This window comes from Rattus rattus, chromosome 1 (genome assembly GCF_011064425.1).
Source record: "Rattus rattus isolate New Zealand chromosome 1, Rrattus_CSIRO_v1, whole genome shotgun sequence".
In the NCBI taxonomy this organism is placed as follows: Eukaryota; Metazoa; Chordata; class Mammalia; order Rodentia; family Muridae; genus Rattus; species Rattus rattus.
The window spans coordinates 25,019,947-25,047,696 of record NC_046154.1 but is presented as its reverse complement, the minus strand read 5'-3'; the positions used below and the strand labels follow the sequence as shown (position 1 = coordinate 25,047,696).

The window sequence follows — 27,750 nt, the reverse complement described above, 5'->3', positions numbered from 1 at the left end:
CTTGGGATATGGAGAAGAGGATCCGAAGTTTAATGTCTCCCTTGGCTGTGTCCAACGCCCGCTTGGACTACCTGAGACTCTGTGTAAAGTACAAATAAATCTTCAATAAAGATTTCTACATGTCTGACTTAATGAACAGGTTTTGCTTGAGTGTGTGCTCAGTAGGTGCACGGAATACATTTGGGAATATGCAAGGGTTCCCCTGCCTTGCTGTGGGGAGCCGGGTGGAACCCGCCCACATATGCACACCCATGGTATGTGTGCACATCTGTGTGCGTGTGTGTATGTGATTGTGTACAGGAATGGCTTTGCGTGGCTGTCCCTGTCCGATAGGAATGCCCTTGTGAGAAAGTATGATGTCAGTACTCCCCCCGACCCTGCTATATGCGGTGCCCTGATGGGCTGGAGGCAGATCCCTGTCTCGGGTCCCCCTCCCCACAACATGTACACAATTCCCTGGACCTATCCTTCTCAGCCAATTTGCTGCCTTGCTCTCAGCTCCCAAGAAGGCCTGCAGCAAAGTCAAGGGGCTGGTGGCCAATTAGTGAGGGGGTTAATCAGGGATCTGGGGACCCCCAGGGGGTGGGAAGCTGAAGGCAGTCATGAGGTTGACAGAAGCAGGAGCTGCCTGTCATAAGGTTGGGGGAGGGGACAGAGAGGAGGCGGAGGCTTGTTGGTGCAGAACCAGAGGTGTGCCTATGGATTCGTGATTGTTGATCACTAAGAGCAGGAAGCGGGCGTGCGCACGCGTGCTGTGTGTGAAGTAGCATGTAGCTACATTCAAGCCCTTGAATGTGACCCTGTATGTGATTGTGTTTCAATCACTACGAATGCCACCTGTTTACGTTTACGCTGCAGGTTCACATATGTGTATTTATAAGTGTGCAGTGGTGTGCAAATGTGTTTGCTCATACAAATATATCCAGACCTGTGTGAGTGTATGTATATACAAAGGTAAGTCTGTATACACACGCGTGCAATGCTGTATCTAGTGCGCAGATCAAGTGTGCCTGCACAAGCGTGCAATTGCTCAAATGCACTGAGGGATGGATATGTGCATGCTTGCATGTGTCTCTGAACAGTCAGGTGCCTGGTTCCCACATGTGTACCCATGGATATGTGTCTGCGTATGCAGAGATCTTGGCGTGGTATGAGCTTGGGGAGGGCGGGCTCCAGGTTGCAGGAGGGAATCTGACAGACGAGGCTTGCTGCAGCCCCCGGCCCCCGGAGCCTGTTTTCCAGCCTGCGGAAGCTGTGAGCCCGTGAACTCATCTTATATTAATAGCTGCTGTCTCCTCACTTACTGCAAGGGAGAGGCGGTCATGGCCCCTACGGGGCGCAGCACTCAGGGTTGCCCCACCTCCCACAAGGACCAGGGCTCAGCCCAGCTAAAAGAGAGCCCCTGGCTTTTCCTTCAGTTCAGAGAACCCACTGCTGGACACCCTCTCCTGGCCCGAAAGATGGTACGCTCGCTCGTATGCTCGGGCATGAGGATAAGAAAGCTGGCAGAGGGGGTTGGGGATTTAGCTCAGTGGTAGAGCGCTTGCCTAGGAAGCGCAAGGCCCTGGGTTCTGTCCCCAGCTCCGGGGGGAGGGGGGGGGGAGCTGGCAGAGACAGAGCGGCTGGGAGGCTTAGTAACCCTCTCCAGTCACACAGGCGCATGAACACACACACACACACACACACACACACACACACACACACACACACACACACACACACACACACACACACACACGCCAGGTTGAGCAGCCAAGGGCCTAGCTCCAGAGAAGACTGAGGGAGACAGGAGGCTCAGTGTGAAGGGGAGACTCAGTCCTGCTCTCAAGGGCTCTTAGAGGCCCTCTGCCTAAGAGGAAGCTCAGCTTTCTGAGCTCCTGGTCTGAGGAGAGTCATGACCTTGTCTTCAGGAGCCTCTAGTTCTGAGGAGAAGACAAAGAAATGTACTCTGATGAGCCTTAAGCTTGAAGGGACATGTGCCTGCTGTCAGGGACCCTCTGTTGGAGACAGGATACAGCACCACTTCCAGGCGCCCTGGTCTGCATACCGTGACTCCAGAGGAAGAGCAGGTTTGTTGTATAAATTGTTTCTTAAGCGCAACAGGACCCAGCAAGGGGTTCCCTGGGGAAGAATTGCTGGGAACTGCCCTGTCTTTGCAGAGTTAAAAAAAAAATCCGAAGAAAGGAGGACCCTGCTATTCTACCACATTTGCAGGCTCTCCTGAATGCCACAGATCGCTGCACTGGCCCCAAGACAGAGCAAGAACGTCAGCTGAGGCCCAGCACAGACGCAGGACACAGGACAGCAGTCGGTAGAATGAGGACACACAGGGCCCCGGCTGTACCCAGCTAGAACAGAAAACCACCTGGGGAGAGGCTCCATGGGGAAGCAAGGGGTTCCACATGAAGATGCTTCCCTAGTGCCTCTTCTGAGGATGACGTTTAATCTGGAGAAACCAGCTTCACGCTAGCGTGGGCACGGAGCCTTCCTACCCCACATTCCTGGCCACCTTTTTTTGACCCGTTCCCCAAATTTAATCCCTAAACCAGTAAAGAAGGAGATTTGGAGGCAGATGTGGCTCCCAGCTCAAGTGACCATAAATGGGACCTTTCAGGGAGGCCTGTCTCGGCTTTTTAAATTGTCGTAGTTTCCCGTAGCACAGGCTGGCCTCAAACTCTGCAAGTAACCTCAGATGACCTGGTGACCATCTCATCTCCACCTTGTCGTACAATTACAGATGTGTGTCTCCACACCATTTAGTTTGATGGCAGAATCAAGCATGGGCTAAGAAATCTGGTAGAGGCAGAGTGGCTAAGAGCCTTGGTACCCCTTCCCAGATACTCACTGGCATGACCAGCATGAGCCCACGCTGGGGATTGAACCTGGGGCTTCTTTGTTTGTAGGCCAAATAAACTACAGTCCAGTCTCCACGTTTATCTTACCTTTTTTTTTTTTTTTAAGATTTATTTATCTATTTCATGTATGAGTACACTGTCACCATCTTCAGACACACCAGAAGAGGGCATCGGATCTCATTACAGATGGTTGTGAGCCACCATGTGGTTGCTGGGATTTGAACTCAGGACCTCTGGAAGAGCAGCCAGTGCTCTTTTTTTTTTTTTTTTTTTTTCTGGGGCTGGGGACCGAACCCAGGACCTTGCACTTCCTAGGTAAGCGCTCTACCACTGAGCCAAATCCCCAACCCGATTTTTTTTTTTTTTAAATAACTGTTAGTTTATAGTTTAAAATATTTTGTTTTTAATTATTTGTATGTATGTATGTATGTATGTATGTATGTATATCTGTGTATGGGCATGTGCCTCTGTGAGTACAGATGTCTGTGGAGGTCAGAAGAGGGCATTGGATCCCATGGAGCGGGAATTTCAGGCAGTTGAGCACTGCCCAATGTGAGTCCTGAGAAGCGAACTCAGTTCCTTTGTAAGAGCAGTGTGTGTGCTCTTAACGGCTTAAGCCATCTCCTCTGCCCTAAGTGCAATCATTGAAAACCTTTTCTGGTTCCTTACTAGACATTAAGCTATCTTCAAGAATGTCAGTGAGTAGGTGATGCTTGTTACTGTTAGCTTCTGTAGCTCAGGGAAACCTCAAACTTGCAATCCCCCTGCCTCAGGAACAGGAATTACATAGTACTTTGGGATTTACAGGTATGTATCCCAATGCTCAACTTACTCTCAAAGCCTTCTCTCACCTCTCTGTGTGTTTTGTTTGTCTGTTTTTTGAAACAGGGTCGGTCTCATGTTGCCCAGGATAGCCTTGAACTTACAATGTAGTTGAGGCCAGCCTTGAACTCCTGGCCTGCTGCTTTAACGTCTCAGTGCTGGGAAGAGACACACCGCTACATCCAGCATCCATCTTCTTCAAACACGGAGCATTTGCCCTGCTGCCGATGGGATGGCACTAGTTATGAAATGTCTGGCTTCCAGTTTGGCTGGGCGCAGGAGCTTGTCCTGTGAAGAGTTCCTCCCAGAGACTTTCCAAAAAGGTGAAGAGAAAGGACAGTCAAGGCTCGGCCAGAGCTAGTGGGCATCCCTCACTGTGTACCTGGGAGTTGGACCCTGCGGCCACAGCTCGGGAGGGGTCTTGAACTCCAGGAAAGAAGAGTAGGAGCCTGGGAAATGGAGATAGAACTGTGTCCCACAGGCCTGACGCACTGAGTTTGAACAAGATGCTCATCTCGGGGCCTCAGTTTCTCTAGCTGTGTGACGGTAGAAATGTAAAGTGAGTGGGGCTGGAGAGATGGCTCAGCGGTTAAGAGCACTGGCTGCTCCTCCAGAGGTCCTGAGTTCAATTCCCAGCAACCACATGGTGGCTCACAACCATCTGTAATGGGATCTGATGCCCTCTTCTGGTGTGTCTGAAGATGGCTACAGTGTACTCATATACATAAAATAAATAAATAAATCTTAGAAAGAAAGAAAGAAAAGATAGGTAAAGTGAGCCTGAGATGGCTCGGTTCCTTTAGGCTGAGCTAGTCAGAGCTTCCTTATGTATGTATGTATGTATGTATGTATGTATGTATGTATGTATGTATGCATGCATGCATGCATTTTTTGGGGGAAGAGAGCCTTACCTAGCTGGCTGGCCTCAAAGTTGCTATGAGCTGAAGCTAGCCTTTAACTTCTTACCTTCCTTCCTTCCCTCCCCTAGTGTTGTTTGTTTTTCCAATTTCTGTGAATGGGTGTTTTGTCTGCATGTGTATCTGGGCCCAGTAGAGAGTGTTGGATCCCCTGGAACTGGAGTTACAGGCAGCTGGGAGCCGCCATGTAGGTGGTGGGAACTGAACCCAGGTCCTTTGTAGAAGCAGCCAGTGCTCATAACCCACTTTATTTGTGTGTTGCTAGGGTTGGAGTCCAGAGTCCTTAGGCTGGCATTGCGTAGCTGAGGCTGGCCTGGTCCCCATGATGCTCTGGCTTCTACCTCTCCAACACAGAGACTGCAGCTACGTACCACCCCAGCCCAGAGCTTCCCGACGCTGTCTCGCAGTGAGCACAGACTTCCTCCCTTCCTAAACCCAAACACTGCTATGTGGAGATTTCCGGACTCTAAAATGTGAATACCTCCCAAATGTGGGCCACTGATCCCAAGGACATAAGGTAAGGTCCAGAAGGTTCTGAGCCCCAGGGAAAAAAGAAAGAAAGAAAGAAAGAAAGAAAGAAAGAAAGAAAGAAAGAAAGAAAGAAAGTCATTGTCTAGGAGACTGAACACGGATTTTGGAAACAGATGTTCCAGGTCTGAACGTTATCTTGTATTTCTAGCTGTTTTCGCATACATTTAAGGTGGAGACAATATAGTCTGTGCCAGTCATGCTGGGCTGGGCACATGCAGCATCCTTAGCACAATGTTGCCCAGAGGAAACACTGTTGGGAGGAAGCTATTACTGTGAAGGGAACTTGCATGGTACAAACAGGTTCTGCATGCCTGAGCCCCGAATTGGTTACTGTGGACAGGCTGTGGGGTACCTTCAAACTAGAATATCCTGGGTTCTTGTCCCTTGGTAGGGAGGTTCTTGTAAATTGATGTCCAGGGTTTGGTCCAAGGGATACTGACTTCCCAGATTCCTCAGCGGGTCCCTGCTATCATGGCTCAACTCCATCCACACTATTCATATGCACAAACACAAGTATTTACCAAAAAAAACCATTTTTATTGAGTAGGGTTGGGGACTGAACAGGAATGCACTGGGGGCCATACCCCAATTGGCAGAGGGGTGGGGGATACTGGCTCTGCCCCGCCTCCTCTCGGGCACCTCAGGGTAAGGCCTGGCCCCCAGGCCATGGCTGTGGCGCTGAAAGCCAGGCTGGAGTGGAGATGGGGGGTGCGTTTTACAATCCCGACTGCCTCGCCGAGTTGCAATTCCCCCAAATGGCCACCAGAGGGAAGCCGGGCCTCAGCGCAGAGGAATTCTCGGTTGCTCAGGTGATGGCTTCTTAAAAAAATAAAAAACCAGAGGCTGGTGTGTTCCCCTTGCAAACCCGAGCAGTGCGGGCCTGGGGAGGAGGCTCTGGTTTCTATGATTTCTCTGATAAAAAATAAGCAAAAATAACAAAATACGTGTTTTCTCTTTTTCCATCCCCCACTCCAGGAACTGAGGTCAGAAACGGGGTCGTGGAGGCTGGGGATACCCTGGTATGAACTAGATTTTTAGGTGAGGGTCTCTTTCTTTTTCCCTTACCACCCATAAGTAAATTTATAAATAAATAAATAAATAAATAAATAAATAAACAAACAATAAATATACCTTCTTTGTATGTCCATATATATAGATAAATCTTTCTCTCTCATCTAGGCAACTAAGTGATTAACCTCCGACTCCGGAGCTTCGAAAGTCAAAAGCAACAATGATCAAGGTCAAGTTTCCGGGAAGGAAGATCAAGGACTTGGAATGGTACTGTAAAATTCCCAGCATTCTGGAATTGCAAACCACTTTGGGCTGTGAGACATTTCTGAGTGGGACCCTGACCATCTGGAACATTCTAGAGCCATGCAGTCAGCTGGGCTGGGCCCCTGCAGGAATCTTGAACAAGATCCCAAAACACCCAATGTCCTAGAACTCCAGAACCAGCTGGGTCTTAAGGGCGTGGGACTGGGTGGGGGAGGGGTGGTTGGAACTAAGCCCTGGCGGACCTAACCTTCTGAAGTTCTACGGTAGTCAAAACCACAGATCCACCAGGATGAAACTAGACATCACTAGGGGACCGGGACCGGAATGGGATCTTGGAAGTAGAACAGCAGCAGCAGATGGCCCACAGCACCTTCTGCACGTCTTGGTTGCGGAAGGCGTAGATGACCGGGTTGATCATGGAGTTGTAAGTGGCAGGGAGCAGGGTAAGATAGGTGTAGAGAGGAGGAGAGTTGGCGTCTCCCAGGAGGCAGTAGACAGTGAAGGGCAACCAACAGGCGGCAAAGGCGCCAAGCACCACGGCCAATGTGGCGATGCCCTTGCGTGTGGCCACGTAGTGGGAGGCAGGCAGCAGGTGTCGTTGGAGGGCGATCTGCTGGGCGTGGCGGCAAACAATGCGGCAGATCTGGGCATAGAGCTGTAGCATGATGCCAAACACCATGAAGAAGACGATGGCCAGAACCACCAGATGGTTCTTGGAGAGCGGATAGACTACGCCGCACGTGGTCAGGCCATCCCGGCAGTTCCAGGCCAGCACGGGAACCAGCCCCAGGCCCAGGGCACCCACCCACACCAAGGCCAGCATCATGTAGGTTCGAGTTACTGTTGTCTCTGAGTAGTAGGTGAGGGCGTTGTACAGGGAAAGGTAGCGGTCAACGGTGATGGCCAGCAGGCTGCCGATGCTGGCAGTAAAGGCCGTTGCTAGCACGCCAACCAGCACCAAGCTCATCTCTGGTGAGCCAATACAGAAGTCAGCAGCGAAGTGCAGGACCAGGCCCAGGCCTGCCAGCAGGTCTGCTACGGCCAAACTACCCACCAGCAGGAACATGGGGGCACGGAAGGCAGGCGTGCCCACAATGATGGCCACCACCAGAGCATTCTCGCAGGACACCAGGGTGCCTGAGATGCACAGCACCACATCCCAGGCCCTGGGTGAGGGCAGCAGTGTAGCTGGGCCTGTAGGTTCCTCTGCTGGGTCTATGCTCACATTCGCATTGCCTGAGCCGGCTGAGAACCAGGCCATGGATCTTCCTGCACCCCACATCATGGTACCTGTAGAAGAAAGGCCCTGTGAGATCCTGGCAGGCCTGCAATCTGACAGGAGGCCCTTGGAGAAAAACCTCAGGATAAACAGGTAGGGCACCAATGTCCTGATTCGCTAATTCATCTCCTGGGGCTATTGTCCTCTGATGCCTCCTGGCCTCTAAACACGGGTCACTTTTCCTGGTGCTCCCTCTCCTGTGTCCCTTCACCCTCCTCTCCATTCTTCTTAGTCCTAAAGACCTCTTTGCCACACGTGGTCAAAGAAGTGAATCAAAGCTTACCATAAGTGAAGGGGGAAGCACGGGATTCAAGGTGTTCCCTCAAAAGGCTCACGCCAACCAGCGTGATAGGGGAGGGAAACATGTCAAGAAAAAGAGCAGTCAGCCCCCTCCCATCAGAGATGATGACTTGGTTCCCGAAGCTCCCAGACCCCTCACGATTCGCAGCCTCAGGCTCCGCCCCCAGGCAAAGCCGGTGCAGCTTCTCGCCAGCCCCCACTCGACATTCCTAGGGTAACTCCTGGGAACTCATTTCCCCTACACTCTCTACCAGACTTCTGACTCTGGACAGACGTCCCCCCCGACACCCCCTCTTCTTCCTAACCACTGGGTCTGCATGGCAGACACCCCCTGGTGGAAGCATGATTCCTAAGTCAGACCCCTCCTTCGGTCCGGACACCTAGATCTTGGGCCTGACTCCGCCTCCTGCCTTGGATAGCTGAAGCCCTAAATAAGACACCTCCCGCTACTCGGACACCCAGATGCTCGCCCCAGACACCTCCTGCTTTCTCAACCTCAGATGACCGCCCGTCCCTCCAGGGCCTCAAGTCCCGCAGGAATGCTTACCCTTTGCCGGGTCACCCCATCATACTATCGAGCACCCGAACACTTGGGGAGCTGCCAGCTAATGTAGAATCTGCTTCTCCAGAGTCCCAGGTACGACCCCCGACCCTGAGCACCCGCAAGCAGCCTTCCGCCGGCCCGGCGTCCCTGCACGCTGTGTCCTCCCAGACTCCGAGTACCCGCAGCAGGGCCCACTACTCACCCGTGGCTCAGGACCGGGTGCGGCCGGGCCGCGGGGAGCCTCCACTCAGGTTCTGGCAGAGCAAGGTGTGTGCAGACCCCGAGAAGCCCCCGCGGCCGCGGGAGACGCGGCGTGAGTCACCCCGCCCCGCCCCGCCCCCGGCCACCGGTTTGGTGACGTCTGAAGCCCAGCAGACCAATGGACTCTGCGCGCTGGAGCGCAGCGCGTGCTGCGCGGCATAGTAATGAGGCCTCGCGCCGCCCGCTCCCCCATTCATAAAAAGTGACCGTGGCCGCGGCCCCGCCCCCTCCGGAGCCGGCTCTCTCTGTCCTTGACGCGGCGCCCTCTGCGGGTCGGGGGTTTTGGGGACGCTAGTGGGAGAGCCTTAAAAGAGGTCACAGAGGATGCGGGAAGAGGTCAAGGGATTGGGATAGTCTGCGGGGGTGATGAGTACCTTCGGTAGCAGAAACGAGCTGACACAAGACAGGTGATGGAGCGAAATGGGCGTCCCCGGTGAGGATGACAGGCTTTGCCTCTGATAGGGCCCTGGGGTGACGGTGACAGGAGCACGAGGGAGCAGGGAGGTGGGTGGCTGTGACGATATGAGCGTGGTGACAGGATCTTGGAGGATGGCGACTGTGGGACGTTGACGATAGAGGTGTAGGCCTCCTCAGGGCAGCCACAGCATTGTCAGGATGACTGCAGCATGATGGAGCTCGGGGACCCTAGGGTGGCAGAAGTGGTGACAAGGCTTTGGAGATGAGTATTCAGGTGAAGGAACTTGAGGTCACTGTGACCCTGTCAAGTGTTAAAAGACTGAGGTGACAAAGCTAAATGAGGGCTGTGGGGTCCTGAAGTAAAGATCAAATGACTTGGTGAGTGGGCCCCAGAGTGAGGGAACAGGGTAGGAAGTCTGACTGGACGGGCGACCCAGCAGGTAAGTTGCTGTCAGGACCAGTCCCGTGATGTTGGGGTTGAAATAAGGAGCTGGGTGACGTCACTTATGTGGGCCCAATAGCGTCCTCGCTGCACGGGAGGGTGCGCCTGGCAAGATTTCAAAACCTGAATTATTTATTCAAGGATCTGAAAAGCGGGGGTTGGGGGGGTCACTTCCCCGAAGCAGCAGGAGATAGGGAGCCGGGAAGAACTTGGAAGCAGAAGGACTCGGCAGCTCCGTGCCTCTATGAGCACCCAGTTTTAGGTACCCAAGGGAGGTGGAACTGGAAGAAAACTTCCTCTTTCCCAGCTCTGCCAGCTTTATCCCTAGGGAAACGCCCCATCAGATCTAACCCTAGTGACCAATCCTGTCCTGCCTCCCTTTGATCTTCTCTGGAATGTTCGAGATTTTAGGAGGGTGATGGGAGTTAGGGGTCAGGTGTCCATCTGAGGCTGAGGAAAGAAGGCCAAGAGACAGGGAATACATCATACCCTCACAGATATGACAGAGCCTGGCTGGAGAGAATGGCACTTTTTTTTTTTTTTTTCGGATTTTTTGAGTTCATCTGGTAGAGGACCAGGGAGACTAGCTTCCAACCCCTAATTCTTCCGCTTCCTGAGACTTAAAGGCCCTGTCAGGAATCCATTTTTTTTTTTTTCAAAGTTTATTTATTTATTATATATAAGTACACTGTAGCTGTCTTCAGACACACCAGAAGAGGGCATCAGATCCCATGACAGATGGTTTGAGCCACCATGTGGTTGCCGGGAATTTTTTCATGACCTCTGGAAGAGCAGTCGGTGAGATGTGAGCCATCTCCAGCCCCAAAGATTTATGGGTTTTATTTATATGAGTACACTGTACAGCTGGTCTTCAGAGGACACCAGAAGAGGGCAGGATCCCATTAAGATGGTTGAAGAATGGGTTGTTGGGGAATTTCAGGCCCTCCTGAGCCTGTTTTTTTCAAGTCTCACCTTGGGAACCTAGGGGGAGAGGCCCATTATCAGCATGGGTTGTATATTGGCTGTCCCATCTGGTCAGAGGAAAAAAAAAGGGCACTAAGAAAATGAAGAATGGTCACAAGAAGCTATGCCTTTGAGGGACCAGGCTAGAGGAGGCTCTCCTGCTGCAGGATCTGTGTATGGACTCCTCCTTGGCTCCTTCAGAATGCTCCTTTTAGCCATTTCTTCCCTAAATGGGCTTCCTGACCTCTGTCACAGATGACCAACTAATCTCCCCCTCCTTCCCTCCTCTCCTGCTTATGTTCTAGGGTGTGCAGAACTCCTACAACAAAATGCTCACCCAGGTTTCTTTTTCCTGTTTGCTTGGAGTCCGAGCCTGTCCCACTAAGCCTGTCACTGTCCCATGTGACAATAATGACTCGGTTTGGTTTGTGCTAGGGACAGTGCCTGATATGTAATTGGTATTCAATTACCATTATCTGTTGACTGATGGAAGGTAACAAGAACGGTCAAATAGAAAAACCGAGCGGGCAGAGGTACGCGCCTTTAATCCCAGCACTCAGGAGGCAGAAACAGGCAGATCTTGTGAGTTTGAGGCCAGTCTTGTCTACAGAGTGAGTTCCAGGACAGCCAAGGCTACACAGAGAAACCTTGTCTCAAGACAGAAACACTCGAATGTGAGACCAGAGAGATAGCTCAATAATTAAAAGCATGTGTTGCTCTTCCAGAGGACCCAAGGGTGGGTCCCAGAACCCACGTGCTACCTCACTCGAATTAGAAAACAACAAAACAAAACATTTGTCAGGCAGTGGTGGTGCAAACAGATCTCTTGGGCTGGAGAGATGGCTCAGTGGTTAAGAGCACTGACTGCTTTTCCAGAGGTGCTGAGTTCAAATCCCAGCAACCACTTGGTGGCTCACAACCATCTGTAATGAGATCTGATGCCCTCTGGTGTGTCCTAAGACAGCATGCATATATATATATATATATATATATATGTATATGTATATGTATGTATATGTATATGTATAATAAATCTTAAGCAAACAAACAAACAGATCTCTTGAGTTTGAGGCCAACCTGATCTACAGAGTGAGTTGTTTCAGGCCAGCCAGGGCTACACAGAGAAACCCTGTCTTGAAAAAAACAAACAAAAAACCCCAAAATACTCATATAATGATAAAATAATAAATATCTAAACATTAAACAAACCCAGAGAGAGAAAGAGAAACACAGAAAAAGTGACAGGCCTGATAGGGATGTGTCCAAGAGAGAAGGCAAGGGCATCACAGGACATCAGCACCCCAAGACTTGGATATCTACTCCTCCCTATTTTCAGTCAAGTCCCCAACAGAGCTCTGGTCTCAGAGAACAAGCAGAAACAAGGTGCTAGGGCTCTGGGATCAAAGCGTAGATGAGAGATGCCTGCTTTTCTGAGCGGCCATGAATTAGTCAGGGTTCTCTAGCGTCACAGAACGGATGGACTGTCTCTCTATATTGAGAGAATTTATTGTGACGACTTACAGTCTGCATCCAACTAACCCAACCATGGGCAGCAGTGGGCGGGAAGTCCAAGAGTCTAGTAATTGCTCAGTTCCACAAGGCTAGTTGTTTCAGCTGGTCTTCTGTGGGAGTAGATTCCAACAGATGCGCTGGCGAGTAAGAGCAAGCAGGAGACGAGAGAATCTTCCTTCTTCCAATGTCCTTCCTTATGTAGGTCTCCGGCAGAAGGTGTGACCCAGATTAAAGGTGTGTACACCACGCCTGGATTTGGGACTTGTTTCGTCTCAGGCTGACCTTGAACTCACAGATCTCCTTGCCTCAGTCTTCTGGGATTAAAGCTGTGCACTACCTTGCCTGGGTCTAAGCTTTTCATAGCCACTGTGCCTCAAGATCTCCATGCCAAGATCCAGGTCAGAAACTTGTGTCTCCCAGCCTCAAGATCTGGATCACAGGTGAGCCCTCCAATTCTGGATTGTAGTTCATTCCAGATATGGTCAAGATGACAACCAGGAATGGCCATTACAGGCTGTTTTGGAGTTCACTGATCTGCTGGTCAGGACTAGCCAGCAGGAATCGGGTTACTGTCATCTCAGCATTCGGGAGGTAAAAAGGATCAGGAGTTTGGGGTCATCCTGCCTCATGAGACCCTGGACCAAATACATCACTAAATGAGACCCTGGACCAAAATAAAAACAAACTGTCTAATCACTGTAGATCAAGTCTTTTTTTTTTTTTTTCTTTTTTTTCGGAGCTGGGGACCGAACCCAGGGCCTTGCACTTGCTAGGCAAGCGCTCTACCACTGAGCTAAATCCCCAACCCGATCAAGTCTTTAAAGGTGCTCCTGCTTGTCACTCCTCCAACTGGCCTTCTCCATTCTGCCATCTCTACAGCTTTGTGTGTGTGTGTGTGTGTGTGTGTGTGTGTGTGTGTGTCTGCGCGCGTGCGCACATACAAAGTTTCTCTCTGGTTGTCTTGGAACTCATTCTGTACACCAGGCTGTTCTTGAACTCAAAGATCCACCTGCCTCTGCCTCCTGAGTGCTGGGAATAAAGGTGTGCACCCACACCGACCACCAGCTATTTCCTTTTTAAAAAAGGACTTCTGGGGTTGGGGATTTAGCTCAGTGGTAGAGCGCTTGCCTAGGAAGCGCAAGGCCCTGGGTTCGGTCCCCAGCTCTGGAAAAAAAAGAAAAAAAAAAAAAAAAAAAAAAAAAAAAAGGACTTCTATGGACTGGAGAGATGGCTCAACAGTTAAGTTAGAGCACTGACTGCTCTTCCAGAGGTCCTGAGTTCAGTTCCCAGCAACAACATGGTGGCTCACAACCATCTGTAATGGGATCCGATGCCCTCTTCTGGTGTGTCTGAAGAGAGCGACAGTGTGCTCATATAAAAAGCATTTTTCTTTTTTTCTTTTTTCTTTTTTCTTTTTTTCGGAGTAGGGGACCGAACCCAGGGCCTTTTGCTTGCTAGGCAAGTGCTCTACCACTGAGCTAAATCCCCAACCCCAGCATTTTTCTTTTTAATTGTGTTGACGTATGCATTTCTAGGTTGAGGGTGCACCATGAACGTGCTCACACAGGCCAGAAGATGGGATCAAATCCCTCAGCACTAGTGTTCTGGAGCGCGAGCTTCCGGAAATGGGTGCTGAGTCCTTTAGCAGGGTAGCAGGTAGTAGTATGGAGCCATTTCTCCAGCGCTCACTCCCCACTCCCTGACCCCAGCCGTTTTCTCGAGATCTCCAGTCTATACAGGCCATATATCCTGCAATCTGTTTTTGTATTAATTTCTCCTTACAGGATAATTGTAAACTCCACCCAAGCAATCTGTGTCCCCCACGGTGCCCCCCAACATCCCACCACCAAAATAGGTTCTGAATCTAAATATAAAGATGGCATCCTGAGAGGTCTTGGACATTTGGGTTAGTTTCCTTCAAATTTCTGTCTAGTGACAGTTACCATCCTACAATGAGGACATTAAGGACTACTGAAGTAAGCAGATGGCCGTGAATTTCCTTATTTTCACGTCCCCATGTTCTTTATGGTGAGGGTCGTTTCTTACTGCCAAGGAGGGAACGTGTGAGAGTATTTCTAACTTGAGAACCCTTGGAGACTCAGGCTGAGTAAGGCAATAGATTTTCACATGTGTGCTCTCCCAGGCACCAAAGAGTATGTGTGTGAGAGAGACAGAGACACAGACAGGGAGACAAAGACAGAGAGACAAAGACAGAGGGGCAGAGATGAGACACCCTGTAGCCCAGACTGGCCTCAGACTTGTGGGAATCCTCTTCGGCTAAGATTATAGGTGTGAGCTACCATGTCTGGCTGGGGTCACCTCTTCTCCTCTGCTCTCTCCTTCCTGAGACCTCCTGTCCAGGGGAAGTGCAGCCTTTTCTCAGGCCCTCTTGTCTCTGTTTCCCTATGCCCACCCCACCCCACCCCACCCCACCTCGCCACCCTCACCCCCACCCCGCACCAACACATGCCAATTTTTCCCAGCAACAACCCTACAGAGTTACAGGGCAGATCCCACATTTCATAGAAGTCAAGGGACTTTCCCAAAACCACACCGCGAGTGGCAGAATTGGAAAGTGAAGCTGTAGTCAAGCACAGGGTATTTAAATAGACAGCGTCCTCTCCCCAAGAGGGGCTTCTCACCGACAAACATGCAGTTCCTCATGTGACCACCAGATGGCCGTGGGCGTTCCTGCCAGGTGAAATTTTTTTTTTTTTTTTTTTGGTGACAGGGTCTCAAGCAGCCAAGGGCTGACCTCCAACTCGAACTTCCTTCTCCACCTCCAGAGTGCTGGTGTCACAGACATTCACCATATGCGGTTTTATTTGGTGAAGGGACCAGACCCAGGCTTCCTGCTTGCTAAACAACACTCCGCCATGTGAACTTAGGCACACGCACTGCGGGAGCATGCAGACCAGGGAACAAATGGGCAGTTAATTATGCATTGGATGCTGGCTCTGAAGGAGAGCAGGCACGTGCATGGAGAATAACTAGAGGAGGTCTTTTCCGCAGAGAGATTAAGAAATGAGTCACACTTGCTGAAGGAACGAGGTGAGTTTGAGTTTCCTGAACAGGGCACAGCGAGTGGACAGCCCCCCCCTCAGGAAGGGAAGGGTGTGAAGACCAGAGAGGAGGCTGATAAACAGAAGAGACGAATGAGTGCAGGGGCTGAGCCCAGAAGCATCAGGAGAGACTCAGTGGGTGATGGAGGGCCATGAACTGGAAGGCACTGGTGGGGTTGATCGGGGTCACAGGACCTGGGGTGGTTTTGTTTCCAAGGGTCATTCTCAGTGGTGGTCCAAAGGATTACGTAGCTAGACAGATGAAGACCTTCACTTGGAAGTGAGATATGACAGGGAAAACCGGAAACAAGCAAGATCAGGCCAGAGTCAGGAATCCAAGGGTTCTGCTTGGTGGGGGAAAGACAAGCTGCTAAGTGGAGGAGATGTGGACTTCTGTGTGAAGGGAGGGGCTGTTGGGCCAGGGCCCCAGAGACATGGGGGATTGATTGAATCTGAGGACTTTGTTTTGTTTTGTTTTTGAGACAGTATTTCTCTGTGTGGCCCAGGTAGTCCTGGAACTTGTTCTGTAGGTCAGGCTGGCCTCGAACTCAGAGATCTACCTGTCTCTGCCTCCTGAATGCCGATTAAAGGCCCGTGCCAACACTGCCCTGCTGAGTCTGAGGATTTTAAGTGGGGGGCAAGCGCTAGGGTGCAAACAGAGCACTGAGCTCCAACCTGGTCGGTGTTTGGCAGTGAGGAGCGCAGAAACTGGGGCTTTCCTGTGTGGAGGACAGGAAATAGAGGCCCGACAGTACTTAGATGGAGGTGCACCGGAAACAGCCCTCCCCCCACCCAGTCCCAGCTGAGGTGTAACTTCCCCTGAGCAGCTGCCAACTGGAGGTGACAGCTCATGCCAGGGGGCAGTTGTGGACGTTAGCTGAGTAGCTCTGGTTAGAATATATATTTACATCTTGATGGTAGGAGGGAGTTACTGGGGGCTGGAAAGATGGCTCAGTGGTTACAAGCAGTGGTTACCCTTCCTGAGGAGGTCAGAATTGATCCCCAACAGCCACACAGAGGCTCACACCCCCTTTTTTTTTTTTTTTCTTTTCTTTTTTTCGGAGCTGGGGACCGAACCCAGGGCCTTGTGCTTGCTAGGCAAGCGCTCTACCACGCTCACACCCCTTTATAGATCTTTTTTGTTGCTGTTTTGAGACAGGATTTCTCCATGTCACTGTCTTGGAACTCTCTATGTAGACCAGGCTGGCCTCGGACTTACAGAGATCTGCGTTCTTCCCACATGCTTGGCTTAAAGGCCCAACTAACCTTTTATAGTTCCAGGGGACCCAATACCCTCTTCTGGCCTCTGAGGGCACCACATGGTGCACAGACATAAATGCAGACTTAACGCTTGTATCCCTAAAACAAAGTAAAATTAAAAATTTTAATTAAAAAGGGGGGAGGGCGGGTTACTGATCGTTACAGGGAGTCAGCTGCAGGACTGCTGTGGAGGTGGGGATTAGTGACTGATTGGTTACTGTTGTTGCTGTGAGGTTCACATTCAGGGCCATGAGATGAGAAGCAAGTTCTGTACTATCGAGCTATGCCTCCAGCCAAGGGTATCATTGATATAGCCAAGTTGGCTTAAAATCTACAACCCTCCTGCCCCAGCCTCCCAAGTGCTGGGTGACAGATATCTGTTCCTTTGGTGGCCTTTCTAGTTTTATTATTATGATTTTTAATGAATATGAGTGGATATTTAACCCGAACATATTCAGTGCACCACTCTCATGCCTGGTGTCCGTGGAGGCCAGAGGGTGGTGGCCGCTGGATCCTCTGGAACTAGAGTTGCAGATATTTGTAGGCTGTCCCCAAACTCACAGAGATCTGACTACCTCTGTCTCTGGAGTGCTGGGATTAAAGGCATGTACCACTATGCCAGGTTAACACTTTTCCCCCACCTCCCGGGTTTTAAGGCAGGGGGTTAGTTAGCCTAGGTTGGTTCTAACTCCCTCTGTAGCAAAGGACAATCTTAAACTTCGGATTCCACTGTTTCTAGCACCCAAGCGTGGGACTGCACGCACAAACTACCAGTCTGGTTTATGCAGTGTTAGGGATCAGGCCCAGGCCTTTAAGCATGCTAGCCAAGCATTCTACCAAAGGAGCCACATCCCTGGCCTTACTTGTCTCCAGCCCGAGACAGGGTTAAAAACAGTCCCTAGGGGCTGGAGAGATGGCTCAGCAGTTAAGAGCACTGGCTGCTCTTCCAAAGGTCCGGAGTTTACTTCCCAGCACCCACATGGTGGCTCACAACCATCTGTAATGAGATCTGATGCCCTCTTCTGGTGTGTCTGAAGACAGCTACAAGTTTTATGTACTCATACATAAAACGAATAAATAAGTGTTTAAATAAAAAACAGTCTCTAGGGCTTAGAATGGGTCCTCAAACTCCCTAACCTTGGGACTCTTTATTACAGTTCATCTTTCGGTGACCCCCCCCCCACAACCATAAAATTACTTTGTAATTTTGCTACCGTCGTGAATGTAAATAAGTTTTTGAGATAACGGTTCGTCTAAGCGGTCACGGCCCTTAGGTTGTGAATCAGTAGCGTTTAGGTGGTGACATACACCTTTAATCCCAGCACTGGGTTACAGGACAGCCAGAGCTGTGTACAGTGATTCCCTAAAAGCTCACCAAAACACAGTTGCTATGTTGACAAGGCCTAGTCTCACAGAGGTCCTCCCACCTTGAAGGTGGCCCTCAGTGACCAGGTGGCACTAATCATAAACCCACCCCCTTTGTTCAGGCCCCGCCTTCAATCGCAGAACACAGCCACGCCTCTTGGCCTCTCTTCTCTGGCTCCACCCAGAGCCAAGCTCTACCTGGACCCTCCCAGCGGACCAACCCACTAGCCACACCCACAAGGCAACCACGCTCCAGCCTGACCACGCCCCCGTTGCCCAGGTCTGGCTCTGGCTAGCTGGGCGCTTAGAGTCAAGAAAGGACGCGCCACCCCAGCTGTCCGCCGACCCCCAGTCCCGGCCCCCGCGCCCATGGCCGCACCCGGACCCCGCGCCTTGCGTGCTGCACTCTGCGGCGGTTGTTGTTGCCTCCTCCTGTGTGCCCAGCTGGTTCTAGCTGGTAATGCTGAGCAGGGTCTGACCAGGGGGCCAGGCAGGTGGAACGCGTAGCTTACTTTAGCTTCTGGTTTCAGCACATCTAGACTTGTGGGAGGGAACGTTTTCGACCTCTTCAGCACTCCAGGGCTGCGTTAAGACCATAGAGCTTATTTATATGTTCCAGGGGTGGGGAACTAGGAGGCTTAGGTAAGTGTGGAGGTCACCCCTCAGAACTGCAGGAATATGTTTAGAAAGAGGCTGGCGGTTGGCGGTGCAGCTCGGTTAGTGTAACCAGGCCTTGGGGAAGCTCCAGGCCTGTGCAGAGGTTCGGGTCTTTGTATTGGGAGAGGTACTGGTGCCTGTCTTTCTGCTACTTTCTTCCCATTCGCACCCCCACCCCCCCCACTCTCAGGTAAAGGAGCTCGTGGCTTTGGGCGGGGAGCCCTGCTCCACCTGAACATCTGGCCTACTGCCCATGGGGGCTGCAAACACTTGGGACACTGTGAACGCTGTGTGGACAGAGCCCACAACTCCTCCATTTGTGTCTGGCAACAATGTGGACCAGAGGAGCCAGGTATGTAGTTGAGCCTTCCCTGCAAGCATCCCCACCCCCACCCCCATCCCCATCCAACTTTCTCCCCAAACCTCTTCTCTGTTCTTTCTCCCACCAGGACACTGTGTGGCCCACACTGAGGTGGTCAAAGAGGGTTGCTCTGTCTATAACCACTCAGAGTCATGCCCAGGTAAGCTAAGCCTACATGAAGGGAGAGGAGTGAGGTGTCTCTCAGGAAGTGGACTGCACCCACGAACTCCTGGCTCCTTGTCCAGGAACAGTTGTATCGGGCCCTGACTGGTATCTTAGCCTGTAATTTGGTCCAGTGTGCCCGGGAGTTTGTGGGATCTGGCACCTCCTCTGAAGCAAGGCATCTGAAGTGAGGTCTTTGGAATGGAGGGGTCTTCCTGAAGCAGGCGGCGTTAGAGACAGACAGACAGGCCCTTGTAGGTTGAGACAGCACAGCTAGGGGAGGAGACAGGGTGACTAGGCTTGAATGGGGCAGGGTTGTGATCCAAACAGTAAGTGGGTCCAGCTACTGGCCCAGGCTTGGGGTTCCTGAGAGTGAGGAGAGGTGTTTTATTGTGGACTCCCTGTCTCCTCAGCTTCCCACCATCATTCCACCGAGGAACCGAAGACAAGTACGACAGGTAGGGTCTTCCCCAGGGAATGGGGGCAGGACAGCTGCAGAAGGGAAAGGCAGCTTGAGGCACGGTACTGATGCGAATGCCCCATGACCCCAGGCCTCGTTCCCTCACAGTGTGTTTTTACACCGGTAAGATGGGTTGGACAGAGACTTGCCCCACAGTGCCCTGAGGACTCATGAGGCTGTGGAAGGCCTAGTTAGTGAAGCCACATTGAAAGCAGTCAGGAAAGGGTAGCTTCCCTCCCCACTGGTTCTAGGAACTCAGGGTGACTCCCTCCAGATCCATGCTTGGAGCCGAGGAGGTGCGGCTCCAGTTGCTAAGAGATGCTCTTATTGATCACCTGCTGCAAGCTGAGGTCTCCAAAGTGGGTTCCCAGCAGAGCTGGGAAGGAACCCCATCTGTCTCTAGGTTCCCGCAGTCCCGCTCTGAGGCCTGGAGGTCACTAAACTTAGCCAGGATGGCTGAAGAGGCTGTTGGTTAATTAAAGCCAGAAACTGATCTTAAGGAATAAATTATTGATGGCTCAGCTCCCTCGGCCTGAGCCCCAGATCTGCCATGCCCAGCTCACATCTTGCCTTTCTGTCCCCTTCCCTCAGCAGCATCCTCTGCAGCTGAGCTTCAGCCAGTGCCTTCCCATTTCCTGTTCTTAGATCCTGCACCATCTATGTCCTCTGGAGAGGAGACCCCATCCCCAGTTGGGCCTCTTGTCCATTGTCCCAGAATGATCTTTCCCTCCCCAGTGTTTCCTGCCCTGGGCACCTGGCCCAGGGCCTGAAATCAAATCCCTGGTCAGAATTGATGGGTACAGCTGGTAACCACTGACGCCTACTGGCTGCAGCGCTGTGACCCTGCCCTACAAAGGGGGAAGGGCAGAGGGGAAGGGCAGGGAGCCAGCCAGGTCTGGCCCACAGTCTGGTCTTCACTTGCTGGCTCAGTAGGGTGCTGGCCTTTCCCCTGATCCTTGCTTTCTTGGTGAAGGTTCCGAGCTTAGAACTCCAAAGGACTGAGTCATCTTACCTGTGCTTCAAGCCCGATGCCCTTAGCTGGAAGAGGGTCTGGTGACTGAACTCAAGGTCCAGTCTTTCTCTACTGAGCTAGCCAGGGACAGGGAGGGTGCACAAGCACTTGGTCACTGTTTGTGCCATGTAACCAGGAGGCCCAGAGAGGGTGTGTGTGACATAAGGTTATGGAACAACTCAGGGACTAGGTCCCCCTTCCCCAGCCTCAACTATCCCTTCTACCTGCTTGCAGGGATTGAAGGGCCTGAAAAATACTGCTCTCTCTCTCTCTCTCTCTCTCTCTCTCTCTCTCTCTCTCTCTCTCTCTCTCTCTGTGTGTGTGTGTGTGTGTGTGTGTGTGTGTGTGTGTGTGTGTAGGGATTGAACCCAAGGCCTCACTAGACTAAGTAAGGGCTTCACCACTTAGCTGCATTCCCCAACCCCACAACTGGACCTTGGAGTATGGTAGCCTAGGCCGCATCTTGAGGGCTTAAAGCCTCAAGGCATCAGCTGTGGGATGAGTCTGGGATCTCAGTGGCCTATGGTAACCTCCACTCTACCTCATTCTACAGGGAGTCCCCCCATCCCTGAAGACCACAGCCCAGGTTTCGATGGAGCCAGCTTTATCGGGGGCATTGTGCTGGTACTGAGCCTGCAGGCGACAGCTTTCTTTGTGCTACGCTTCCTCAAGGCCAAGGACAGCACTTACCAGACGCTGTGAGTACACGGCCAGCCAGCGCAGAGTCTGGCTACATTCCCTACACCTCCTGCCTGGCAACGGTCTTCCATGGGCTGGTGCTAAGGATAGTGACTCCCCTCCAACATCCCCCTACCCCCATGGAAGCCATGCCTCTTCTGTCTCTATCTGAGGTTACCCCTGCCAGATGTTGGGTGGGACCTGGTCTCAGCCCTCAGAGTTCAGTGTCTGAGAGTCCAGCTGAGCCTTCCGTGTCTTTGTCCCCTCACGCTGCCAGCAGGGAAGAGAACCAGTAGGTGACAGCCCCAGGCCAGTCCTCAGCCCGCTGCAGCCCTGGGCAGCAGCTAGGGCCGTGTGCACAGTGTGGTTTTCTCTGAGGAAGGGGCTGGGCAAGGCTTCTGTGTGCCTGCTGTGTGTGCCGTGGGACCAGTTGTGCAGCCTGCATTAAAGCGTTTGTTCTTCCAGCTGTGCCTGCTCTCTGGAAAGTGGGTTGGGGGGATCCTCGCCTCTGAGTGTTCTCTCTGTCTGGCTTCCGCAGAATCTGACCCCAGTGGTCCTGGCTCCACCTTGAAAGGACAGAGGACTCAGAGGCTACCCTCTTGGTTGCCTTATGGGCACTGGGGGGTGGGACAAACTTTGGCCACCAGTTTCTGGTTCCTGTAGGCACAGGGCATCAAGCAGGTTTAGCGCTGATGACTGACTGACATGTCCTCTCCTGGGCCTGGCACCTGCAGCTGAAAGGCTCCTTCAACCACCTCACGACTCATCCAGAAGATGCTGCCTCCTCCCACCAACCCACTCTGGGGTCCACCCTCAAATAAAGGACACGTTTCCACCCCATGAGGTCTGACTTGTGTCTTGGGCTGTGTGTGAATTGGATGGGGTGAGGGAGAAGTTTCTGTCTAGTATTGTTGTGCACCCCCCTTTAAGATATTTTCAAGTTGGGGGGTGGCAGCAAGATGGCCCAGTGGGTAAAGAGGCTTACTGTGCAACCCCGACAACCTGAGTCCAATCCCCAGAACCCACATAGTGGAAGGAGAGAGCCGACTCCTCCACGTTGTCCCCTGATCTTCATACATGGATACACCAGAGCCCCAAATAAATATTAAAATTATTTAAATTTTAAAAAGATATTTTAGGGGTGTTGGGGATTTAGCTCAGTGGTAGAGCGTTTGCCTAGCAAGCTCAAGGCTCTGGGTTGGGTCCTCAGCTTCAAAAGAAAGAGAAAGATATTTTAGGGATTGGGAAGGTGGCTCTGAAGTTAAGATCATGCACTCACTGTTCTGGAAAAGGACCCCAGTTTAATAGCTAACACTCATGTTAGACAGCTTACAACCATGTATGACCCCATTCCAGGGTGATCACACACTCCTGGGCTCTGCAGGCACCTGCATTCCTGTGTGTCTACCTGGACACGTACATACACATAATTAAAAATTAAAATCTTTTCTTAAAGATATTTTTAAGCTAGGCCTCGGGAGTCAGTTGTGGGGGGTGTGTCTAGCACTCGGGATCAAGAGGAGTTCAAGGCCAGCCACAGGTACACAGCAAGTCCTAGGATACCCTTGACTACATAAGGTTCTGCCTCAAAAGAAAAATTATTTTCAAGCCAGGCACTGTGGCGCGTACCTGTCACGTCAGCCTTCGGTAGGTAGAAATAGGAGGGCCAGGAGTTCAAGGTCGTTATCATTTATAGTGAGGAAGCAAGCGACAGAGTGCAAGGCTAGCCCAAATTACAAGAGACCTCATCTTAAAATATCAAAAGAATCACAACAAAAAAGGGATTTCACCTGGCATATCTTTTTCTCAGGTTAATTTTTATTTGTGTGTGTGTGTGTAGCATGTGTGGTGTATGTATGTACTAGCAAGCATATGAGTGTTTGGCATGGGGGGTAGCGTACTAGCGTGTGGTACATATGAGCATCCAGGAGCCACCAAGGGATGTAAGGTGTCCCCTTTTATGTTTTCCCTCTTACTGCTGTGAGGCAGGGTCTCTCACGGAACGGGAGGCTTGACATTTCGGCTAGCTGGTTGGCCAGGTACCTCCTGGAACCCACCTCTGTCTGCACATCCCTGCCCTGGGGTAGCTCAGGCATTCCTTGCTTTTTATCTGGGTGCTGGAGGTTCAAACTCAGGGTCTCATGCTTGCACAGCAATGGTTCTTACCCACTGAGTCACCTCCCCAGCCCTGGGTGGTGTCTCTGACCCTCTCTTTGAGGAAGAGTATAGACTCTCTCAGCTGCTGGAGAGGCCGGGCTGGTGTTAGAGTCTATGATTCCTGACTCTAGCGTGAGCAGAACATCAGGATTCCCTTCTGGAAGCTTCTGCTGCCCCTAAAAATTAAGCGTCTGCCCCAAAGCTGGGGGTGGGTGGTGGGGGCAGGGCTCTTGAGACTCTAGCAGGCAGAAGGCCTCTCCGACTGATGACGTGACGTCCTGGCCCTGTACTTGCTGCCAGGTCTGTATTTGGGTCTTATTTAGAACATTTTGTCCCAGCTGTGCCAGGAGGCTGCAACTCAGCCAGTGCCAACTCAAGCAAGGAATTTCACAGCTGTGGGCCTCAGTGTCCTTATCTGCAAAGTGGGGACAGCACCTTGGTTAGATGTGGAAAGGCTCAGAGCAGGTGGAGGTGACCCATTTCTCTCCAGAGCAGCTGGCAACCTTCCAGAAATGCAGCCGCCATCGCATCCCATGTTCCCCAGGGGGCCTCCGGCTGCTACCTGGCCTTGGGGTTTATCCGCCCACATATGGAATCATCAGCCACATGTCTAGCTGCTCTCAAGGCTACAGTCCATGCAAGTCCCCCCTCCATCCGCTCAGGCACCAGCATCCCCTTTGCCGGTTCAATAGCTCTCGGGATCTCCGGTTTCCAGGCATCCATTTCCTTCTTTCTCCAAGCCTTTGCCTTGCGCTTCCCCCTGCTATGCCGCCCTTGCCTGAGCTCACTCTGCTCCTTTGCTTTCCCATGTCTGCCTCAGTGATCCAAGTCTGTCTTTTCCTTTAAAAGCAGCAAATGTCTCTGTTTGGAAGTAAAGCACTAGACATTTACAGTAAGAATGAGGCAAGCGGCAGCGATGACTCCGTGGTTAAGAATTTTCACTGCTTTTGCAGAGGACCTGTTTGGTTCCCGACACCCACATCAGGGGGCTCCAAACCACCTGTGACTCCGGCTCTAGGGAATGCTCTGTTCTAAACTCCTTAGGTACCTGTCCTCACGTATAGATACGCACATATACACATAAATAAGAATAGAAAGTAGGGGGCTGGAGAGATGGCTCAGTGGTTAAGGGCACTGGCTACTCTTCCAGAGGTCCTGAGTTCAATTCCCAGCAACTACATGACAGCTCACAACTGTCCGTATCTCTAAGATCTGACACTTTCAAATAGACGTACGTTCAGGCAAAAACACCAATGCACTTAAAATAAAGGTAAGTAAATTAAAAGTTTAAAAAATTTAAATTACAAGCGCAAGGCCCTGGGTTCAGTCCCCAGCTCCGAAAAAAGAAAAAGAAAAAAAAAATTAAATTACAGGAAAAAAAAATCTTTTTTTGTTTATTTTCAGACAGGCTCTCTCGGTGTAGCCCTGGCTGGCTTGGAGCTCACTATGTAGACCAGGCTGGCCTCAAATTCACAAAGACCTTCCTCTGCCTCGTGAGTGCTGGAATTGAAGGCTTGTACCACCATGCCCCAAATCCAAAATAAAATCTCAAAGGGAAAAAAAAAAAGCTTGAGTTAGGCTCCTTCCTCCATCTTCAATCTGCAAGGATGGAACAGAAGTCTGTCCCGGCTGGTGCTCGCAAGGTCATCCGCAAGGCTGAAGGTCCTTCTGAGGCCGCGCTCTAAAATCACCATCTGCTTTCTAACTGCAGTAATGAAGCATGGCCACGTTGGCAAATTGAAAATCCTGGATGACCACAGAGCTGGGAACACTGCTGTCAATCACACAGGCAGATGAGGCAGTGTGGAGGGAGGAGTCCCAGCACCAAGGTGCAGCTTGTGGGTGTAGAGAAGAGGAAGGACGGTCTGCTTCCATCGGTCCATGTGTTCCATTGCCCTGACAACTTCAGCCACCATCGTGGAAAGCTGGATGGAGACGCACAGTGGGAAGAGTGCCCAATAGCATGCCTTGGTGCTAGGTGGGGCCAGGTGTGGTTGCCTGAGTCTGTAGTATGGGTAGAACATCAGGAGTTCAAGTCCTGCCTTGGTTACATGAGACCTTGTCTCATAAGTAGGTAAATTCACAGTAGTAATAGTAGTGGTGTAGTAGTAGTAGTAGTAGTAGTAGTAGTGTTAGTGGTAGTAATTGTAGTAGTAGTTATAGTAGTAGTGGTGGTAGTGGTAGTAGCAGTACTAGTACTAGTAGTTGTTATAGTAGTTGTAGCAATGTAGTAGTAGTAGTACTAGTAGTTGTAATAGTAGTAGTTGTAGTAGTAGTAGTAGCAGTAGTAGTAGTAATTAGAGGCAAGTAAGATGATTCAGCAACTAAAAACCTGATTTCACTAGGATTCATATGGTTACCCTCTGACCTCCACACATAAGATATGGCACACGCGTGCACACACACACACACACACACACACACACACACACACAAAGAAATAAATGGGGGCTGGAGAGATGGCTCAATGGTTAAGAGCACTGACTGCTCTTCCAGAGGTCCTGAGCTCAATTCCCAGCAACCACAGGGTGACTCATAACCCTCTGTAATGAGATCTGATGTCCTCTTTTGGTGTGTCTGACGACAGCTACAGTGTACTCATATACATTAAAGAAATCTTTTAACAAAGAAGGAAAGAAAAGAAAAAAGAAAAAGAAGTAAATGTAAGGTCCAGAGAGATGGCTCAGGGGTTAAGAGCACTAGCTGCTCTTCCAGAGGACTGGGTTCAATTTCCCAGCATCCATATGGTGGCTCGTAACTGTAACTCCAGTTCTAGGGTATCTGACACCCTTGCACAGACATGCAGACAGAACACCAATGAACATAAAAATAAATCTTTTTTTTTTTTAAAGAAATACTTATTTATTTATTTATTTATTTAAAATAAGGCCAGATGAGGTGCATACTTATAATCATAGCTCTCAAGAGGCCGGGGGAAGAAGACTACTGAGACTTTGAGACTGGCTCAAGTTGCAAAGTGGCACTGTGTCTCAAAAACAAGGCAAACAGCCAGCCAGTGGTGGTGCATGCCTTGTTTAATCCCAGCACTGGGAGGCACAGGCAGAGGAGGAGGCAGAAGCAGAAGCAGGCAGAGCTTTGTGAGTTCAAGGCCAGCCTGGTCTACAGATAACGTTCCAGTCAAAGACTATATGTAGAAACCCTGTCTCAAAACAAAATAACAGCCGGTCCTGATGGCGCAGGTGGGTACAATGTGCTGAAGAGGCAGAGGCAGGTGGATCTGAGTTTGAGGACAGCTTGGTCTACACATTTTGGGGTTGGGGATTTAGCTCAGTGGTAGAGCACTTGCCTAGCAAGCTCAAGGCCCTGGGTTCAGTCCCCAGCTCCGAAAAAAAAAAAAAAAAAAAAAATAACAAAATAATGTGGTTTGAATGAGAGTGGACCCCACCGGCTCATACATTTGAATGCCTGGTTTGCCACTGGAACTGTTGGGGAAGGATCAGGAGGTGTGGCCTTTGTTGGAGGAGGTGTGTCTCTGGAGGTGGGCTTTGAGGTTTCAAAAGCTCAAGCCATTCCCAGTTAGCTCTTGCTCTCTGTCTCTGACCAGAGATCAGAGGTGAGCACTCAGCTACAGCTCCGGCGCCATGCCTGTGTGACTGCTGCCATGGTCCCTGCCATGATGATCACATGGACTCCAACCCCTGGAACCAGGAACCCCCAAATTAAATGCTTTCTTTTGTAAGTTGCGCTGGTCATGGTGTCTATCCCAGCAAATGAAAAGACTCCTCCCCCCGGGTCCCTCCCTGAATATAGCCACAGCTACCCGTGTATTTCAGACCTTTCCCTGGGGATTTATAGCCTGTGAACACACGTTTAGCATTTTTATAGTACAAAGTGGGTCCATGCTGTTCCGTAGGCCCTGCTTCCTCACAGATCAGATGCGTCCTGTGACGTGTCCAGATGGTCATAATTTGTTTGCCCGGATCCCATTAATGGCTGCTAGGCTCATTTCCATATTGACTCATAAGTAGCCGTGTTCAGGCCTGTGTGTAGAGCTTGGCACCACTGTAGAAAGGCTTGGGTGAGACGGATCCCTAGAGGTGGAATTGCAGAATCCGAGGGCATCCGTCTCAGGGATCCATCATTCCTATAGGGAATGCCTCTGCCTCTCCTTCTCCTGACACCTCATTGCCCCTCGGCTGTCCCCACTCCACTCTCGCTGAGCCTGACATAGGACAGGCCCTCCAGAGGGTTTGCTGGATGAGATCACTCATTCTCCCCCCTTCTCCTCTATCCCTCCATGCTCCAGGCCTTCCTTCTCACAGCTGGACCAGGCCTACTGCCTCTAGGCACCCTGACCACCCTGGATTTGCTTATGCTAACAGCTGTTTCCAAAGCTCCAGGGGACTCAAAACGAAACAAGCAGCCGCTTCTCTGACTGTGCTTCTTTCTCTGCGTGGGGTGGGGGGTTTTGCACAGGGTTTGGCTGCAAGTTCTGTG

At 51.1% G+C, this 27,750-nt stretch overlaps 2 protein-coding genes across 7 annotated transcripts; one reads left to right on the top strand and one right to left on the bottom strand.

The window, feature by feature from the left end:
* Positions 1–5,279: 5,279 nt before the first annotated feature.
* On the bottom strand, positions 5,280–8,832 carry Gpr3 (G protein-coupled receptor 3). The gene is made up of 2 exons (XM_032896593.1): positions 8,726–8,832; positions 5,280–7,690 (listed from the first exon to the last, which is right to left on the bottom strand). The coding sequence occupies exon 2, from the start codon at positions 7,683–7,685 to the stop codon at positions 6,696–6,698; it is 990 nt and encodes a 329-aa protein (XP_032752484.1). The 5' UTR covers positions 7,686–7,690; positions 8,726–8,832; the 3' UTR covers positions 5,280–6,695.
* On the top strand, positions 8,430–21,975 carry Cd164l2 (CD164 molecule like 2). Of its 6 annotated transcripts, none has more exons than XM_032896606.1 (7): positions 8,430–8,616; positions 17,928–18,262; positions 18,653–18,814; positions 18,912–18,983; positions 19,399–19,443; positions 21,011–21,155; positions 21,416–21,599. In XM_032896606.1, the coding sequence occupies exons 2-7, from the start codon at positions 18,175–18,177 to the stop codon at positions 21,429–21,431; spliced, it is 528 nt and encodes a 175-aa protein (XP_032752497.1). In that variant the 5' UTR covers positions 8,430–8,616; positions 17,928–18,174; the 3' UTR covers positions 21,432–21,599. The 6 variants fall into 6 exon arrangements, with proteins under 6 accessions (XP_032752497.1, XP_032752509.1, XP_032752490.1 ...); XM_032896618.1 differs by lacking the exons at positions 8,430–8,616; positions 21,416–21,599 and adding exons at positions 9,063–9,217; positions 21,674–21,975; XM_032896599.1 differs by lacking the exon at positions 8,430–8,616 and adding an exon at positions 9,063–9,217.
* Positions 21,976–27,750: the final 5,775 nt, after the last annotated feature.